A 19,632-nucleotide genomic window follows, 5' to 3' on the forward strand; every position below is an offset into this window, starting at 1 on the left:
CCGACGTCGCAATCTGGATAGGGCACCCCCGCGGAAGGGGGGGGGCCTCCCCGGAAAGAACGTACACACAGGACTTAGCCCAGTTGATGACCAATCCGGAGTTGCGACCAAAGGAGCTCAAAACGTCCACCAACACGATGAGCGATTTGCACGGCGATGCAAGATACAAAAGTATATCGTCCGCGTATAGGGAGACCCGGTCCTCGTATTCCGGCGTCCATCTAAGACCACGCATCGAGGGTTCCCATCGCAACCACTCCGCAAGGGGCTCCAGACAAAACGCAAATAGGAGAGGCGACAGCGGACAACCCTGTCGGGTGCCCCTGCCCAAGATAAAGGGAGCCGATACCCGTCCGTTGACCACTACCTGTGCCAGCGGATTGTCATAGAGCAGTTTTACCCAACCGATGAACCCCGGGCCAAAACCAAACTTCGCCAATGCTGCCCAGATGTATGGCCATTCCAAAGTATCAAACGCCATGGTAGCGTCCAAGGACACCAAGATGGCCGGTTCACGAAGGAATGGTGCGCGAGCAAGGACGCCATGCAACCGCCGCAGGTTCAAAGCGGTATTGCGATGGGGTATAAAGCCGGATTGATCCTGATGAACCAGGTCGCCCACAACCCGGATCAGACGATTGGCCAGTACCTTGGCGAGGATTTTAGGTTCCGCGTTTAACAAGGAGATGGGCCTGTAAGAAGCACATCGATCACGGGGCTTCCCCTCCTTATGGATAACAACAATGGTAGCGAGACGTTGGTCAGAGGGGAGAGAGCCTGCCGCCCTAGCCTCAAGGAACATGTCCCTGAGATAAGGCGCAATAACATCTGGGCGCAACTTGTATAATTCAATGGGGAGTCCGTTAGGACCCATGGCCTTGCCCGATGCAATCGAGCGAATGGCCAAAGCAATCTCATCTGACGACAGGGCCGCATCCATCACTACTTTATCCTCATCGGACAAGGAGGGCAGAGCTACGTCCCGAAGCAGCAGTCGAGAGTCTTCCTCCGAGCGTTCCGAGACCGGAGAGTAGACCCCGTGAAAATACTCCGCAAAGCAATCAACTATATCACCGGGGTCCGTCACACGCACACCGTCACCACTCTCAACCTCCGGTACCACTCGACTCGCTCTCTCCTTCTTATCCAACCAAGCAATCAATTTCCCGGCCTTATCACCCATATCATACAAACGTCCCTGTTGCTCCCTGCTCACACTCCTAGCAGATTCAGTAACCAGCGCCTTGTAGTCGGCCTGCTTGAGCTCCAAGATATGCAATCTGTCATCCGTTACACCTTGCTCCAACTCACTCTCCAACTCAGTAATCTCATTTTTCTAGCCGAACAACCTCCTGCGCAGCGCATTTTTTGGTGGAGGAAATGAGAGATAGGGCCTGTCCCCTGAGCACCGTTTTAAAGGCCTCCCAAAGGGAGATGGCGGAAGACACCGACCCCACGTTGTCCTTGAAGTAATGTTCCAGAGACTTGACCAAGTCTGCACGAATCGTGGGGTTCCGTAGGTACCAGGGGTTGATCGGCGCCACCCTCCCCTCCGCCCCCAGGGCGATATCCAGGTGCAACAAAAGGGGGGAGTGATCTGAAATACCGCGTGCCAAGTGTCTCACCTCCCCGATCATCCCAGCTTGGGCCGCAGGAACTAGCATATAGTCAAGCCTCGAAAGACTACCATGGGCCCCAGAATGGAAGGTATACTGCGCCTGTCCAGGGTGTTTCAACCGCCAGCAATCTATCAGTCCCAGGGCATCCAGAAAACCCCCCAACCAACTCTGGGCCCGAGGGAGGTCCCTAGGGGGGTATCGATCCTCAACTCCGGAAACAACAGCGTTAAAATCCCCCCCCAGGACCACCACCCCCCCCGGGAGCCCTAGCAGCAGACGTCCCAAATCAGCATAGGTGGCCGTCTGCAGGCCCGGCGGGACGTAGACCGTGACCAGCGTAATCAATCTACCCTCCCACCTCCCCACCAGCGCAGCGTAGCGCCATCTGTCGTCGTGGATCACCTCATCCACCACTAACGGGAGAGAGGTCCTGACCAAAATGCCCACTCCCCTCGAGCCAGAAGTGAAGCCAGAATGGGCCAGAAGGCGATACCCTCGTCTGTTCATGGCATGGAAAGAGTTCCCTATGAGGTGTGTTTCCTGCAGGAACACAATGTCTGGCGAGATACGTTTCAGAAACTGCAGGACTACCCCCCGCTTTATCCTGTCCCCCAGCCCATTCACATTCCAGGAAAGAAGTTTCAGCCCCCTACCCCCCATCCCTCCCAGCACAGAACATCCCCCTCCCGGGTGGCACAATCATAGTAGAGCAGCATGAAATGTTATCCCGCCTTGTGAAACAAACAAACAATCCCCAACCCCGTCCCATCAACCCCAACAAAACTCCCCCCTCCCTGCACCCCTGCGTGAGCCCAAACAGCCCCCCCAACCTGCAGTGTGCCTGTCGCCCCATTATAAAATTCACTACAAGAAGGACAAAAAAAGAACCCCAGAAGGAGGAAAGGGCCCCAGCAAGCCCCCCGCAACCTCCAAACACCACGGGGCAAAGTGTCAACAACTGGAGTCCGGTGCAGCCACAGGCGCAAAACGTTACCAAAGCAGTCCAGCGCCAGAATCACAGTTCCATTCCTACTCCGGCGAACCTTCTCCGCTCTCCGTCATCCGCCCCTCCGGCTCCCGACTCTTGGGCAGGGCATCCAGCCACTCTCCCACCGCCTCCGGCCGGTCGAAGAAGTGTGAGCGACCATCTAGCTCGACTCGCAGCCTAGCCGGGAAGAGCATCGCATACTTAAAGTCCATGTCTCTCAAGCGCCGTTTGATGGCCGAGAAACCCATCCGTTGCTTTTGAACCGCTTGCGTAAAGTCTGGGTAAAAGCTAACATTAGAGTTTTCAAAGCGTAATGGCCCCGCCACCCTCGACGCCTGCAGGATAGCGTCTCTATCCCGAAAATTAAAAAGTCGGGCAATGATCGGCCGTGGGGGGGCACCCACCTTAGGCGCACCCCCTGGAACCCTGTGGGCCCGTTCCACGGCGAAGAATTTGCTCAGCCCTTTGGGTGCTAGATGAGTCACCACTAGATCCTCCACAAAGAGGTCCACAGCAGATTCCTCCGATCGTTCGGGCACGCCGATAATGCGGACGTTGTTCCGCCTGGCCCTGCCTTCAGAGTCCTCGAGGCGACGCTCGGTCAGATCGCTTGCGAGCTGCAACCTCCGCACCGTCGTCTGCAAAGCGGCCACATCCACCGTTAGGCTCGACGTCGCTTGGGCCAACGAGTCGACCCGGTCGTTGGTTTTCGACAGGTCTGCTCTGACCAAGGTGACATCGATCAGCACCGAGTCCAACTTGTTGGCCAGAGTATCTAGTTGCTGGTTCACGGTCACCTTCATCTCCTCGATGGCCCCCATGACATCCAGCAGAGTCAATTCGGGTGATGCGCCCGAGGCCTCCTTGGGCGGCTCAGGCGATTTACGTGATCCACTAGGGGATCCCTTTGGCTGAGCATAGCGGTCCATATTGTTGGCCTGAGAATAGGCTCCCCTCCGGGTAGATTTGGGTTTTAGCTTGTCGCCATCCACTCTTGTCGTCATCGTTGGCGATCAGCAAGGTCAGCACCCTCCAGCACCCGGAGGAAGGCCCGGGGATCCGGGCCGCTAGCTGATGTCCAGGCTTGGCACTCCGCACTCGGTGCAGCTCTCCCGATGTCTCCTCAACAGTTTCGGTCGGTCAACTCGAAACCGAAAGTGAAAGTACGAGTTCCAGGGCAGGCCCAGCCTGGCATGCCGCTGTTGTTCACTTTGCAGCCGGGCACCTCACCAACCCGAGTCCGGGACCAAAGCCGGAGAAGGCCGCAAACTTCAGGTCGCCAAAAAACCAGGTTCCCGGAGTCCAATTTCGATTTGGAAAACGAGTGGCACCTTAGCGTAAGATCATAGACAAAAGCCCGTCGAAAAGATCAGGATTATGACAGGATAGACGTGGGAGGTTGCGGAGGCCCTCGGGAGCCACAAGCCTACGCGGCCATCTTGGTTGCGCGCTAGGCTCCTCCTTGGGGCTCTGGATTATTATGTGGTGATGCAACATATCCATGCTAGTGTTTGCACTGCACCGTCTTTGAATATCTAGTAGAGTGCAAATACATCGAAGAGGCAACCTGGAATGCTCGATTGGCTCAGGGATTACATAGTTAATACATTATGGGCCCAAAATGTTTATCTGTGGCATCCTAAACTTGTACTAAATTGCCATGCCACATGGCATTATTGCAATAGTAATCAATCAATCAACAGCATTTGTAAAGCACAACACTTTGACTCCTAGGGGTATCTGGGCGCTGTGTCTCCGTCGAAGAGCCTGGTCTTGAGTCTCTTTCTGAAGTCTGCCAGCGAACATCAAAATAGAGTGCTGGACTGTATCTCCCAAGAACTAATAAATTAGGATTATATTGTCATAGTTTTGTAAGATGGAGTGTTATCCGACATCAATTGTTGCCAAACAACTGAAACCAGAATAAAGTAAAAGCTGACAGAAAACAGCTGAGTCAACGTGAGCCATTGACTTACCCTGGTGGATATGCGGAGAGCATGTACACATTCCGCATGGCCAAAAAGACCATTTACTCTTGCAATGTAGCCATTTGGAACTATTTCATTGTAGAGTTTGCACAACTCTACAATATCCCAACAATTTAGGTATTAAAAAAAATCACAATCCATGGATTATACCGTACATTGCACACTGAATTATATACTTGAAAAATAAGCCTATTGTATTGATTAAAAGATTTACAACAATTAAGAATTACTGCATCTGTTGCTCTTGATAATAAAAAGGAAAGTTGTTTTCTCTGCATCGGATTATTGGGCCTAAACTGGGGGCAGCACATACCACGACACATTTCTTGGTGTGAAAAAGGCCGCTTTATTGGAAACAGGTGCACCTTACATCAGAATTCCCTTGGCCTGTGCCGTACAAAACGAAACCTCACTAAGTAAAGTCTTCCTACCTTCCCCCCACCCCCTCCTCTAACCTGTCCCCCCCCCGCAACCATTATAAACAACTGGCCATTCCTAACATCTCTACACCTACCTAACTAAATAACTTCTTATATTATTCTCATAACTGTAACCATCCAACCTTATACCGAATCAACTAGGAAAAAACGCCCCCGCAGCAACTATCCTCACACCCGCACCTGTTCCAGCGACAACCCCTTACACGCGTTCCCCCGGATGCACCTGTTCCCTCAAAAGCCAACCGCAACAACTCCACCACGCCTTCCAAAGTCCCCCACCAAAAAGGCCCCCCACACGGAATGAAAAAACAAAAATTTATGGGGAGGGAGGGACAAAAAACCGACACCACTGCCCGCCTCCCTCACACCGGCTGTCGTGTCACGGCCACCGAAAAGGTGGCTCGCGACACGAAATGGCCGGTTTTAAACCCTCCCACCCAAAAACCGCCCAACCCCAGCCCAGCAAACCCGAAAGGAGCCCAAGGCACACCGTACGTGCCTACGGCTGCCCCCTCGGCCCAAAAGTCCCTGGGGGTGGCAGGCCTCCCGTTGGTCGGCTGCCCCCCCAAAACGCCATTGGGCCTAAACTGGGGGCAGCACATACCACAACACATTTCTTGGTGTGAAAAAGGCCGCTTTATTGGAAACAGGTGCACCTTACGTCAGAATTCCCTTGGCCTGTGCCGTACAAAACTAAACCTCACTAAGTAAAGTCTTCCTACCTTCCCCCCACCCCCTCCCCTAACCTGTTCCCCCCCCTGCAACCATTATAAACAACTGGCCAGTCCTAACATTTCTACACCTACCTAACTAAATAACTTCTTATATGATTCTCATAACTGTAACCATCCAACCTTATACCGAATCAACTAGAAAAAAACGCCACTCTAAGGGTGTCCTAGACAGCCTTCGACCCCCCCCTAGGAATCTGAACGCTTCGGGTATCTGCTCACCCCTATTGCTCTATCCAATGCCTCCTTCAGCTGTACAATGTACAGTTCCATGCCGTAGCGGGACAGATGAACTCCATCCTCCCGAAAAAAATATACTGCTGCATAGCGTAAGTCCGGGTGCTCCATCCTCCCAAAACCCTCCTTAGCGCAAAAGACTCGCATGTCCCTATTAATCTTCCTATGCACTCTGTCTTTTGCCGCAGGACACTCTGACCCCCTCCACTTTCTCCTGGGTATGAACTCAGACCAAATCACATGGCACCCGGACCACTGCCTCTGTATCTCCCTCAAGTCCCGCTGCATCTGCTTCAGCAAAGCCAAGCCCTTACATTGCACCAAGTCATTTTCCCCTACATGGATGACCAAGACATCTGGACAAATTCCCCCCCGTACCACCTGATTCAACATGGGAATTAATTCATGCCACCTCATTCCCCCCTTTCCTTTGAACACTCGTGGCGGAACTTGCAGTATTGCCGCGTGCAAGCTCCCTTGTTGTAGTCCCAACACGCTCCCACACTGGCCCCCCCAGTACTCTCTCCTTGCCCCACCCCCCCCCCAGGTGGGGCGGGCCGGAAAGGGGCGAGGCGCCAATGGTAGGCCGCTGGCCGTATAAATCGTTTTCCCAAACTTAGCCCCGCCCATCGTCTGCTGATACAGGTCTGAGTCAATCTCCCCCATTTTGCCTCCGGGTCCCAGGCCAGGTTGCGCTCGGAACTCCTCATCATACTGCAACCAGGCATAACGTCCATGTATTTAAACAACGCCACGGACCTTTCCGGGTACTTAACACAGTACACACTCGCAAAGATCAAAACCCCGCCGACCAGTTCTCAATATTCAAGGGCACCTTGGGCCGCTGAGCCAGCTCCAGCTCCTCCTCCTTAGACCCTTCCTTCGCCATCAGCTCCCTATGCAGGAGCTTCAAGATGTCCACATACTCTCCCTTCCAAATTTTTTTTTTGGTGGCCAACGACAGCTGCGCCCCCAGAGGCTTCGCAATACCCATCTATGGGAGTTTATGCACTGACACCTCATGACTCTCCTTCCCCGTACCCGTCGCGGGCACCTCCCCAAGCCCCTTATCACGCAAGGCACCCGTCCCCTCGCTCCCTGTGCCATCTGTCCCCACCCCAGTGTCCCGTACGTATGCCCCCTTACTCAAACGCACCCCCCCATCATCGCCCCTCGCATCTGTGCCCACCGATACCCCCACCGGTGCGGCACCACTCGCCCCGCCCCTTTTCTCCCCTTACCTGGCGTCAAGGTCGGAGTCCTCACCGGATCCCGCCGCCTAACCAGTTGCACAGAAGGGGGCCGACACTCTCTCCGCCTGGAATCGCTGGGGCTGCAATGAACTAGCACAAACATTATGGCGCTCCCCCCCCTCCCTTCCCGAATCTCCCCTTCTTCCACACTCTCCCCATCCTCATCCCAAATGTAAGGGCCGCCCCCCTCGGACTCCAGCCCTGTTGGCCCATGTTCTGGCCACCGACCGCCCTCTACGGTCTCCAGCCGGCTCAACCCCGCCCGCTCCCTACATGTGTGCAACAAGTCCTCCAAATCCACACTCCCGCTCCTCCGCCCTGTGCGCTGCTCCGCGCGTGCCCTGTCTGGACTGTAGCAACTCCGGCCCCTGCCCCCGGAGGCCGCATCAACCCTACGAGGTGAGGCTGGCGGGGACCTACCGCCCCGACTCCTGGATGGCGCCCTTGACAGGTCCCTCGTGGGAGCGCAACCACCCGCATGAGGCCGAGCCGGCCCATCCCCTCGGTGGATTGGAGCCGCATGAAGCTCTCCCGAGCCCCTTTCCACGCCTACCTGCCGAAAGAAAAAAGTGGCGTCCGACATGTCGGTGGTAAACCTATCCCCTGACCCGCAGCACCCCCCGGCGACCCCCCAGCACCTCCCGCCCCCTGCCCCCAAGGAATGACCCCCTCGCCGCGCCGGTGTAGCCCTCTCCGTCCCACCCCTCCCCCAGCCGCTCCACCCCACATCCCCCCATCCCCCCCACTCTCCCCCATCGCTCCCCGCCAGGGACTCCACCTCCCGCTGAACCGCGCCGGACCCCGACGCCCCCCGCCGTCCCAGCGCCACCCCCCGCCACACCCCCGTGTCCGACCCGCTCTCGCCCGCAATTCCCACCCCAGTTCCCCACCCTCCCCCAACCTCCACCACGGAACATGGAGCCCCCCGCGCCCGCTCCCCGCCCCCCCTTTGAGCACCCCCCACCCCGCTCCCAGCCCCCCGCATCCCCCGGCCCCCGCGAGTACTCCCTCCTCCCCCTGGCTATCGAGCCCGTCCCCCCGGAGGCCCGCCCTGCGCACTCCCGCTCTTGCCCCCCACACTCCCGAGCCGGCGACCTCCCTACTGATAACATCCCCACCAGGCCTCCCCCGCCCCCTCACCTTCACTCTCAATCAGTAATGGGGAACCCGCCCCGCTGGGCCCCGGTATATTAGCCTCACCCGCACTGACCGACTTCCACCCCGCCGCAGCCCCCCCGCCCCTTGTCCCCGCCCCCGCCTACTGCCCGTACCCTTTGCCCCCTTGGCCCCTGCAGAGGCGTTACTATCTGTGGCAGCACTTGCAGGGCCACCCTTAGAGCCCTGTGACACCGCCGCCCCTCCCGCCCCCTCCTTAAACTTTAGCGCCGGATTTTGCCCTGCCCGCCTCCTCGCCCTCCAACGTTTCACTGGGGCGGCCACGTGCACCACGCGGCCGTGCCCCCCGCGTCAGCCGGAGTGCGCTTTGGCGCCCGTGGCGGGGCACACGCGAGCACCGCAGTCGCCACTCCACTTGCGGCACGTCTGGGAGGCCGTACCTTTACTCCGGGTCGCACAAGATCCATGCGGCCCGCGTCCTCCAGCAATCGAAGCGCCTCCGCGACGCGCGTATTCTCCCACATGGCCATCTCCCTGCTCCGTACACCTCCGTTCACAATCCCCGTCTCCAAAGCGCGTCGCTCAGCCAACACCGCGGCAGATCCACCGAAGTCGCCGCGCACACAAAAAACCAACACCATTGCCCGCCTCCCTCACACCGGCTGTCGTGTCACGGCCACCGAAATGGTGGCTCGCGACACGAAATGGCCGGTTTTAAACCCTCCCGCCCAAAAACCGCCCAACCCCAGCCCAACGAGCCCAAAAGGAGCCCAAGGCACGCCGTACGTGCCTACGGCTGCCCCCTCGGCCCAAAACTCCCCGGGGGTGGCAGGCCTCCCGTTGGTCGGCCGCCCCCCCCAAAACCCTATTGCCCGTATATAAAAAAAATTGATGTACATTTTTAGCTATGAAACCCTTAAATACTGGACATTAAAACTTCAACTTGTTATTTTTTCTAGTTCTATGGTGCCTAGTAAATCATCTAGAAATGCCTGTGTGTTCATAGTATGCGACCAGGCTGACTTGGAACTGGACCTCGGACATATTTCATCATCTGTAATTATTTGGAAATATGTGATTAGTATTTGTGGTGGGCAGCCTTTGTCTGGATTATCTCAGAGATCACGTTACAACGTTATGTTATTTTATGTTTAAACTGTTTCTATAGCTCATTGGCCGCGAAGCTTCTTATGATGCCAAGATAAAATCTATAAAGTGCAAGCTCGACAAATAAAGAATGCGGGGAGATTACCATGGTGCTTGATTGGCTTGTATGAGCTTCCCAGCCTTATTCCCCATCCTCTTGGTGTTTCTTTTGGTCACGTGCTTTTGTGTCTTCCTTCGCAAGGCCTCTGCAGACAAAGACATCTCTTTCATTTTCTCCCTATTTCCTCCTAGGTGACATTGTTCTGCTCACCAAACCCGTGACTTTAACAGCGGGTGACAAGGTGACCTTGACGACAGATGTTCTCATGGCAACAGATGGCACTGGCAAGCCCGAGAAGCTGCTTTATGCCATCTCCGTGCCACCTGTGCATGGTCAGATTGAGTACATCAATTACCCGGGCGTGCCCACTGCCAGTTTCAGCCAGTTGGATTTGGTGGCACAGAAGATCTGCTACGTCCATGACAACAGCCACGAGGCCGCCAGAGACTCGTTCAGGTGAGAGGGGCCCCCTGTTCAGGCCCCAGTGAGCTGGAATGCAAGGGTTAATGTTTCTGCTATAAGGGATGCCCGCAGATTAACACGCATTGCATGACATCTGGCTTGCGGTGCAGCGATGCGGCGCAAAGACCGTTTTAGCAGCGCGGATGGTCTTTTATACTTTCATTAGCATCACAATTACATATGGTTTAAGATGCGTTTTCTGATCACATGTCCAGAGGCAAGAAGGAGCAACTTTGCTGCACTCACAACGAACATTGGCAATAAAAACGAACTAATTCTGCTGAGTACGCTTGCCGAGAAAAGCATAATTTTCAATTAGCTTCCTAGAAGGTGCTACAAATCACCAGGAAGAGCGACAACCAGAAGGGGCAGTAAGTCGGTGTGCAAATTAGTGTCTCTAAGTAAAATGGTGATTGTTTGACAAAGAGTTAGGAGAGGAAGGAATCATCATAGCGGCGTGCGTGGTCCAGATGGCCGCGTGATATCGCCGAAAAAAGCATATGTCCGCCTTTTCAATCCTTAAATGTAATGTCTTTGCATCCCTCCAGTGCGCAGAGGGAGAATCCGGGCTTTTTCCAGACGAGATGGCATCATCAATTAACTCGATGAGCGTTGTCTGCGGTGCCGTGACCCAGAAAATCACGGCTTCTTGCTACATCGCTGTTCCTGCAAGGCCTGGATTGCAATTAACTCATATAGTTTAAGGAAGTCGTTGTGTGTGCCTCGTGCTACCCTTGGAGTCCATTGTGCCTGCTTCTGACAGCAGAGACTTCACTAGGACTTCAAAGCAGCCCAAAGATTCAAGAAGGAAATATGTTCAGTCAAAAGGCTGTATTATACAGAGCTTAAATTGTAAACAAAGAAATGTGCAGGGCCCAGATTTGTCTTTAATTAAGCACTGACTGTGAATCTAAACAATAGGGCAAACAGGAGCTTCTAGAACCGAACATGTAAACGAGACCCACACCAGGGCATGTAAACAGTGATAAATACAGTCGGGGGATTATATTTACAGGAATAGAAACATGTCCATTATCGCCAAATAATACAGCTCTAAGGTAAACTCACTAAAGTTTGCAGAGCTGCCTACTGTAGAATTTAGTTTATTTTGTATTATTTGCCATTATCTCTTCAATGAAGAGCTTATTAATTTACAAAAGCACATTAGTACCCCTTGAATTTCTTAAAAATATATGCACATGATAACTCACAGAACTTTTTGTTGTAACTAACAGAAGGAAGGCATCTGTCACATTAACAATTCATATTTGTGACTTTGCTGATGAAATTCAGTATAGAGCATAGCTACCAAAATGGTGGGAATCTGCATCACAAATTTTGTCAGGAGCGATGTGACAATAGTAATCTGTATGAGATGGAACACATCAGTTATATGGCAGAAATCCTAGACGACTCTAAAAATCTTCATTGGTGCAAATATAGTAGAAGTGAGACTCCTCCACAAGAAACCGTCGTCTGACCCCAGCGAGCTCCAGAACTACTGTCCTATCTCACTGCTCCCATTCCCCATCAAAATCCTGGAGAAGGCCATCAACCTCCAACTCGCCGAACACCTGTAGAAAAACAATCTACTGGATCCTTCCCAATGAGGTTTCAGAGCCAAGCACAGCACCAAGACAACCCTGATCGCCGCAGCAGATGACATCCACACCTTACTTGACAGAGGAGAAGCAGCCGCCCTGATCCTGCTTGACCTCTTGCAGCATTCAACACTGTCTCCCACCACACACTCATCGATCGACTATGCCAAATTGGAATAACAGATGATGCGCTTAAATGGATAGGCAAAAGACACAATTTATGGACGAAATGCTGGACAATGCAAACATTCACCCCCGTCACAAGGATCTGGGTTTAATCCATCATTCTTTTGCTCACCACACCACCCCAGTTTGGACCCAGCCAAATGCAAATCAGTCTTGACCCTGTTCCTTGTGGGAACAGTCCAGCTCGAACTGCCAAGCCAGGTCCTCGGTGGACCGGAAACAAGCATCCTGGGACCAGTTTCTGGGCATCACCCTTCATCAGCCAGGCTAGCTTGAATCCAGTGGTGCAGTGAGCAAGGGACCCACGTCTGGACATACCCTTCCCACTGAGGGCGACATATGCAAAAGACCTATTGATGGACGGAATGCTGGGCAATGCAAACATTCACCCCCCAGTCACAAGGATCTGGGTTGAATCCATCATTCTTTTGCTCACCACACCACCCCAGTTTGGACCCAGCCATATGCAAATAAGTCTTGACCCTGTTCCTTGTGGGAAAAGTCCAGCTCAAACTGCCTAGCCAGGTCCTCTGTGGACTGGAAACAAGCATCCTGGGACCAGTTTCTGGGCATCACCCTTCATCAGCCAGGCTAGCTTGAATCCAGTGGTGTAGTGAGCATGGGACCCATGTCTGGGCATACCCTTCCCTCTTAGGGCGACATATGCAAAATAAACAATTGATGGACGGAATGCTGGACAATGCAAACATTCACCCCCCAGTCACAAGGATCTGGGTTTAATCCATCATTCTTTTGCTCACCACACCTCCTCAGTTTGGAGCCAGCCATATGCAAATCAGTCTTGACCCTGTTCCTTGTGGGAATAGTCCAGCCCGAACTGCCAAGCCAGGTCCTCCCTGGACCGGAAATAAGCATCCTGGGACCGGTTTCTGGGCATCACCCTTCATCAGCCAGGCTAGTTTGAATCCTGTAGTGTAGTGAGCACAGGACCCACGTCTGGGCATACCCTTCCCACTTAGGGTGCCATATGCAAAAGAAACAATTGATGGACGGAATGTTGGACAATGCAAACATTCACCCCCAGTCACAAGGATCTGGGTTTAATCCATCATTCTTTTGATCACCACACCACCCCAAAGAGCAAAAAAAACGATGGATTTAGGCCCAGTTCTCTGTACTGGGGTGAATGTATGACATTGTTCTGCATTCTGTCCATCTATTGTTATTTTTGCATTTGCGCTTACATGGATGGCATCCTCTCTCATTGGGTGCACCCAGACAGTCCCACCTCCCTCCCTTCACCTCACAACCCAAGCTTGCCAGTAGTGGCATTCCCCAAGGTTCAACCCTCATTCCAACCCTCTACATGACACCACTCGCAGACATTGTCAGATCGCACAACATCAACATCATCTCCTACGTTGATGATACCCAGCTCATCATCTCCCTCTCAGCGGACCTCACCTTGACGAAAACCAACTTCCACAACTGTATGAGAATGTCTCAGCCTGGATGAAGGACACCTGCCTGAAACTCAACACGAACAAAACTGACTGATCTTCGGCAGACACACTGCCCTATGGAATGATTCCTGGTGGCCATTGGAACTCGGACCCACCCACACCCCCACACCGAAAGACCACACCTGCAACCTCGGCATCATCCCGAACAGTGAATTCTCTATGAAACATCAGGTCAATACAGTCTCCTCAGGCTGCTCCCACCTGCTCTGCATGCTCTGCAAAGTCTTGAAATGGCTCCTATCAGCACCAGGAAAATGGTGACGCAGGTGCTTATCACTAGCCAACACGACTATGGCAACACACTCTATGTAGGCACCACTAACAAACTCATGCGAAGACTCCAGACGATCCAGAACACAGCTGCCAGACTGATCCTCAACCTGCCCAAGAGGACCCACATCACCCAGAACCTGAAGGACCTCCACTGGCTCCCTGTCCAGAAGATATGCCAATTCAAGCATCTGAACCATGCCTACAAAGCCCTCCATGACCAAGGACTCACCTACATGAACCACCGCCTGTGTCAAGTGCCGGATTCTCCACGGAGGCAGAACGTAGCTAAGTCCCAATGCCCACTCCCCAGAACACACTTCCTTTAAGTGCAGCTGCTCCAGGAAGGGGGAAACGGAGTAAGGACAGAGAAGAGGCACTCTGACTGGACCTGGACTCACTCTCTTCTGCGGAGCCTTCTTCTTATGACTCTACTTGATTGGTGTGGAGAGTTCCTAATGCACAGATGGAGACAGAATTTCAGGATAACCTTTCTTCACCTACACTGTAAGAGTCTTACTGTACAGCACCTTATGCTCCCCCTACCAGATTCTGCAAGATTCTTCTCTCCTCTTCTATTTCTATATGGTATGGTCAGCCACAGTATTACTTTGAGCTGAAGATACCTAATGCATAAAGGGAAATATAATTTCAAGGTTAAACACTCTACACCCTTACCACCCTTCAGTAGGCTTGCAAAATGATTACCTATTCCTACCTATTAGGCAAGGTGTGTAACTTCTCTTTAATACAGTTCTTTTAGTAGTAACCTCAGAATGTTGTTAGTATTGTTTTTAGCTTGAGGTTACTTTGTTTTAAATAATCACTGTTTCTTTAGAATCGTTCCTCACAGTAGCAACACATGCAGATTCCTGCAGAGTCCCAGGCAACTCGGCTTCACAGGTGGAACGCACAAAAAGGATCAAGGAAGGAGAAATAGGAAGGATAGTGCAGGGAGGAACGCAAGGAGGCAAAGGTACGTGAAGCGAAGCGCAAGAGTGCTGGCTTATCCGCACTGAAGTCAAGGCGATGGCTCCAGACTGGCGCTGCTCGACTGTGGTAAGTTCTGGCTTACTTGAAAGTAGATGAGTCAACACCAATCTCAGGGACTTCTCTCTCTTTCCTTGGGCACAAGAACTCAACGGTTCCTCTTACGGTGCTGAGGTCACAGGAACTCGGAAAGTTACTATGCCGATGCAGGAATCAGAGGCTTAATTAAATGCAGTTCATGAAGGGTGAGTTCTTACAGAAAGCCTCTTCTGAACTCACCATGTAAGTCTAACAAGCGGGGAAAAATATTCTGCAAATACGGGGATAAGGAGAGCTTCTAAATTACAAGAATCTCCTGAATTCGTCTTCTGACTTCTCAGGAACTATGAGGGGAAATTGCTTTCCGAATATGGCCAAGTTCAGGGAGCGTCACAAAACGGGTCTTCACTTCTCTGAGGCAAATTGAAGTGCGCAGAGGTAAACGCACTCTCGCTACTCGAAATCTCGAATCACACGGGATTTCGTAATTCCACACTATTTATCTACCACTCATTGCAAACGTGGTGGCCATCTTAAGACATGCCTAATCCTCTAAACATCCACCCACAGATTGAAGCTTGAGGGTTTTACAAGGACCCTGCGCCTCTTGCATTTTCTCTCTCTCCAAACTATTGTATTCACTTGGTTCCTGACAGCCTGTTTTTTCACTGACCTCACAAGAACCTTCACTTTGCACACCTCGCTCTTGCACAGATACCACTTATCTGCCGCTCCGTAGGATGCTCCTTCTCACACCTCTTTGCCAAAGCCTGGAACATCCCCCCCCCCTCCGCACCTCACCCTCGCTGACGCACTAGAGGAAAAGACTAAAGACCTGGCTCTTTGACTAATACCTACATCACAGCGCCTGGATACCCTCCTACATGGCAAGCTATGCTATACAAGTACGATTCTGCATATTGCCAGAGGACTGTTGTGCTGCCAGAAGGAGCAGCCATTTGAAATACCTGCTCTTATAGTGCTGGCATGCTGCCTACTGATTGCTGGGCTGCAGGAGGGACTGCCACGTTGCAACTTGCTTATGCTCAAGGCCATCAAGGATACCCCTGCCTGCCCTTGCCGTGTGACTCCACAGCAGGTGAGTCTGGCAGCGGGGCTTAAGCATGATCAGCATATGACTGATCCACCGTTCTAAGAAAAAGGACCAAGTGTCGATTGCTGGGCCAGGCTGAGTGCCTCACCAGGGACAAGAACTCTGGACTAGCCCTACACTGACTGGGCCCACCGTGCCCCGAGGGGCCCGCCCTGCACCAGCAGTACTTGCCAAGTGCATAACGCTCCAGCAGAAGTTGGCATGCCCCTGTTTTCCAGTTGTCCATCACACAGGCAGTGCGTGCCTGTCAGAGCAGAGAATGTGACCCGTTACAATGCGTACTAATACCACGCGTGTCATTACAACGCGGGTATTACTACGCGTTGTCATTTACCACGACCTACCATTACATCGCATATTTTTACCACAAATATGCCTTTACCACGCATGCCACTACAACTCAAAACCTCATTCCTCTCCCTACCCTAATACACTACCCCCTGCAGGACCCTCCCTCGACCCCTAGTCCTCTCCATACCCTAAAACACTACCCTGTATGACCCCCTATACTACTCTAAAACACTACCCCAAGCACGTCCCCCCCTGGATCCCCAGTCCTCTCCCTACCCTAAAACACTACTCTGCATGACCCCCCGACCCTGTCCTAAACCCTACAACACAACCCCCTGCATGACCATCCCCAACCCCCATTCCGCTCCCTACACTAAAACGCTACCCTGCATGACCCCTGACCCTACCCTAAACCCTACAACACTACCCCTGCATGACTTCCTTACACTAAAACACTACCTCCTGCATGACCCTCCCTGACCCCCAGTCCTCTCCCTACACTAAAACACTACCCTGCACAACCCCCCACACTACCCTAAACCACTAACCCCTGCACAACTCTACCCCAGTCCTCTTCCTACCCTAAAACACTAATCTGCACGACCGCCCAACACTATCCTAAATCCTAAAACACTACCCCCTGCAGGACCCTCCCTCGACCCCAAGTCCTCTCCATACCCTAAAACACTAGCCTGCATGACCCCCGGACACTACCCTAAAACACTACCCTCTGCACGACCCTCCCTCGATCCCCAGTCCTCTCCCTACCCAAAAACACTACCCTGCATGACCCCCCGACCCTGCCCTAAACCCTAAAACACTACCCCCTGCATGACCCCCCCACCCCCATTCCACTCCCTACACTAAAATGCTACCCTGCATGACCCCGACCCTACCCTAAACCCTAAAACACTACTCTGCACAACCCCGACCCTGCCCTAAAACAGTACACAGAACTACACACACACCCCACCGACCCCCTTTTACCTTAAAAAATTAACCCCCACCCCAGGCCAAATCCCCCTTACCCCTCTTTCCTCGTGGTTCCTCTCTCCTCCTGGTTCATGCTGCACTTTGGGTCTGAGGGGCGGTGCACGTCGTTGTGAGGAAATGGAAGAGCCTAAATGGAAGAGCCTATGTTTCCTCACAACGAGGTGTATTGCCTATTTTTTTTACATCGCATGCGTGGTAAAAGCGCATGCGATGTAAAAAAAATCGTAGTAATGACTGCATATTGTTCAATCGCATGCGTGGGAGCGCTTGCGATGTAATGGTATGCGGGGAAACAGCCGTGTTGTAATGGCTGTTTCCCCAGAGCCAATCCGGCGAGCTGCATTCTGGCCAAGGCGCATTGCCGAATTAACGTGGGGTCTGCCCCACAGAGGTCAGCGCCGGTACAATCCACCCCCCCCAGGGGACGGAACTCCACGTGGTGCGGCCAACACTCATCATCTGCTCTAGAGATAGGAGCCCGTCTGGTCCACAGATCACTGCATCCCATGCCCCTGGTAGACTTCTGAGTCTGCCCCAGTCAGGGAAAAGTACTGCGATCCGGCCACATGGACCCACATGGTACGCGTATCTGTCTACGAATGTACAGGCAACCTTGACTGTCTAAGTGATTGGAGCATTACTTGTCTGGGCCAAAACCTCCATGGAGGCCACCAGTGTGGGGTGGGTATGGCGCACCGGTCTGGAGGGACTGGCTAGAGACTTCCTCGTCATGGACTTCAAGGGAAGTCTACCAGTACGCTCCCTCATTGGGAGAGACCATGATTGCCCCATCTTGATAGTAGCGTAAAGCCCAGAGTGGTACCACAGGTATTTCTTTGGCCTGCAACTACTCCAGGGGTGGTTAGGTAGTGTGTTCATTTGTAAACTTCCTTACTGGAAAGCTGTGAAAATTCTCAGGTGCTTTTTGTTGTGTTGCGCAAAGCTACAAGAGGGTGGTCACAGGTTATCTTTGGTATGTAACTGACAAGCCCTGACAAGAGTGGTGGTTTCTTAGGTACATACCCTAGACAGCCAGAACCCCCATTCCCCATACAAAATTAGGTTGGTATTAATAAACCAACAGAAATCACTATTTGTGTTGGTTTATACATAAGATAATTCAGTACAGTGCAGTGCCTCTACCTTTCATTACTTTGTGCCAAGAGATCATTCAATGGGTGGTGTATGAGTATTCCGGTGCATCCATTCTTGGATTTTGATGCACATCCACATCTACAAAGACAAGTCATATGTTTTTGAACCAGAATCCTGCACCTCCCTGAGGATGGCGTAAGGAGAAATCGTTTTCTTTGTTTTTTTCTTCTGTATGCTGCATTCCACAGTAGACATCCATAGAAGAAATAGCCTTAAAGGATTTTTTTTGTGGAGGACAGGACCCCATCCTTTACAAAAACAATCCTGAGCACAACGTAGCTCTTGCACTATAGTGCAATGGAGCCTATGTTGACGAACGGCTATACAAAGTGTGCCACCACATTGAGAGAGCACAACTGTGTTATTTAAATGTAGATACATCACAATTCTGGTCTCTCAACTTGAAACAAAGCACTGAACAACTTTGTTTGCTGCTCTGGGTAGTACCAATTCTTACTAAATCTGTCCCACTGTACCAACGTTATTGGTCTGTGCTACGAATGAGAGTCTATAACAAAGAAGAGAGGCTTTGGTAACCATTAAAGCCCATGGCAAATGGATTTGAAATATAGCGCAACATTTGAAGCAGCGAGAGAAGAATGTTGTTGATATGAGCATTTAGTTGGTGTCCGCAAGAGCTTGTACTAAGAAACGATTATTATTATATTTATTTTTTTGTTCTATATAATGCGAACTAGACCCAAAGGTATCAGAGCACTTTACATGAACACCAGGTGTGTCACAGACAGGCACATTCATTTTTGTTGGGCATGGGGAGATTAAGTGATTTGCCCAGAATCACAGGATGTTGGGTGTCCCTACCGAGACTCGAACCTTGCTCCCCGGTTCCCCAGCTTCAAGGTCGACCGCTCTAGCCACTATCCCACATCTAGTTAAGTCAAGAAGTTACAGCTTGGAAGTGCGATACAGCAACTTCTCTAGTAATCTGTTGTACTCAGAAAAAAGTTTCTAACTGGTAGGAATACTCATCTTCTGTTGAGAAATTTGTCATAGATACTCTCAACAGAATAATTCATCCCAGAAGAAGACAAAAAGGGACCAGTAAACTAAAAATGCATAAGGATGATATGCATTACCGTGCTAAAATGAAGTACTCTATTGCTCTGACACATATTATATCATTCATCAGCAAACCAAAAGCTTGAAGGTTGGGTGTGTGAAGGGAGTGAGCACTCTGTGAAGGGCTGTACACAGGACAAAGGATCTCTGTAGTAGGGGCTTGTCTATCTAATGGGGCCTGTGCTTGTGAATGTGGAGGGAGTGACCTCTCCATGAAGAGCTCCGCACAAAGGGAAGGCTGAACTTGGTAGGGACTGGCCATGGGTGTCAGGAGGGAGGGGGCTCTCTCTGAAGAGCTGTGCACAGGACAAAGTCTGTGAGTACTAGGGGCTTGGCCACTTAATCGATCTTCGGTGTATGAATGGAGGGACCATTCCATGAAGAGCTT

The 19,632-nt window shown here is 52.1% G+C and overlaps 1 protein-coding gene across 1 annotated transcript in view; it reads left to right on the top strand.

The window, feature by feature from the left end:
- LOC146834868 (FRAS1-related extracellular matrix protein 1-like) overlaps nt 1–19,632 on the top strand; it is a 991,143-nt gene that overhangs the window by 625,486 nt on the left and 346,025 nt on the right. The window contains exon 24 of the mRNA XM_085602468.1: nt 9,771–10,035. Within this exon, the coding sequence (XP_085458594.1) occupies nt 9,771–10,035 (265 nt within the window). The remainder of the gene's footprint in view (nt 1–9,770; nt 10,036–19,632) is intronic.

Source organism: Triturus cristatus, chromosome 4_2, assembly GCF_964204655.1.
Source record: "Triturus cristatus chromosome 4_2, aTriCri1.1, whole genome shotgun sequence".
NCBI classification, from domain to species: domain Eukaryota; kingdom Metazoa; phylum Chordata; class Amphibia; order Caudata; family Salamandridae; genus Triturus; species Triturus cristatus.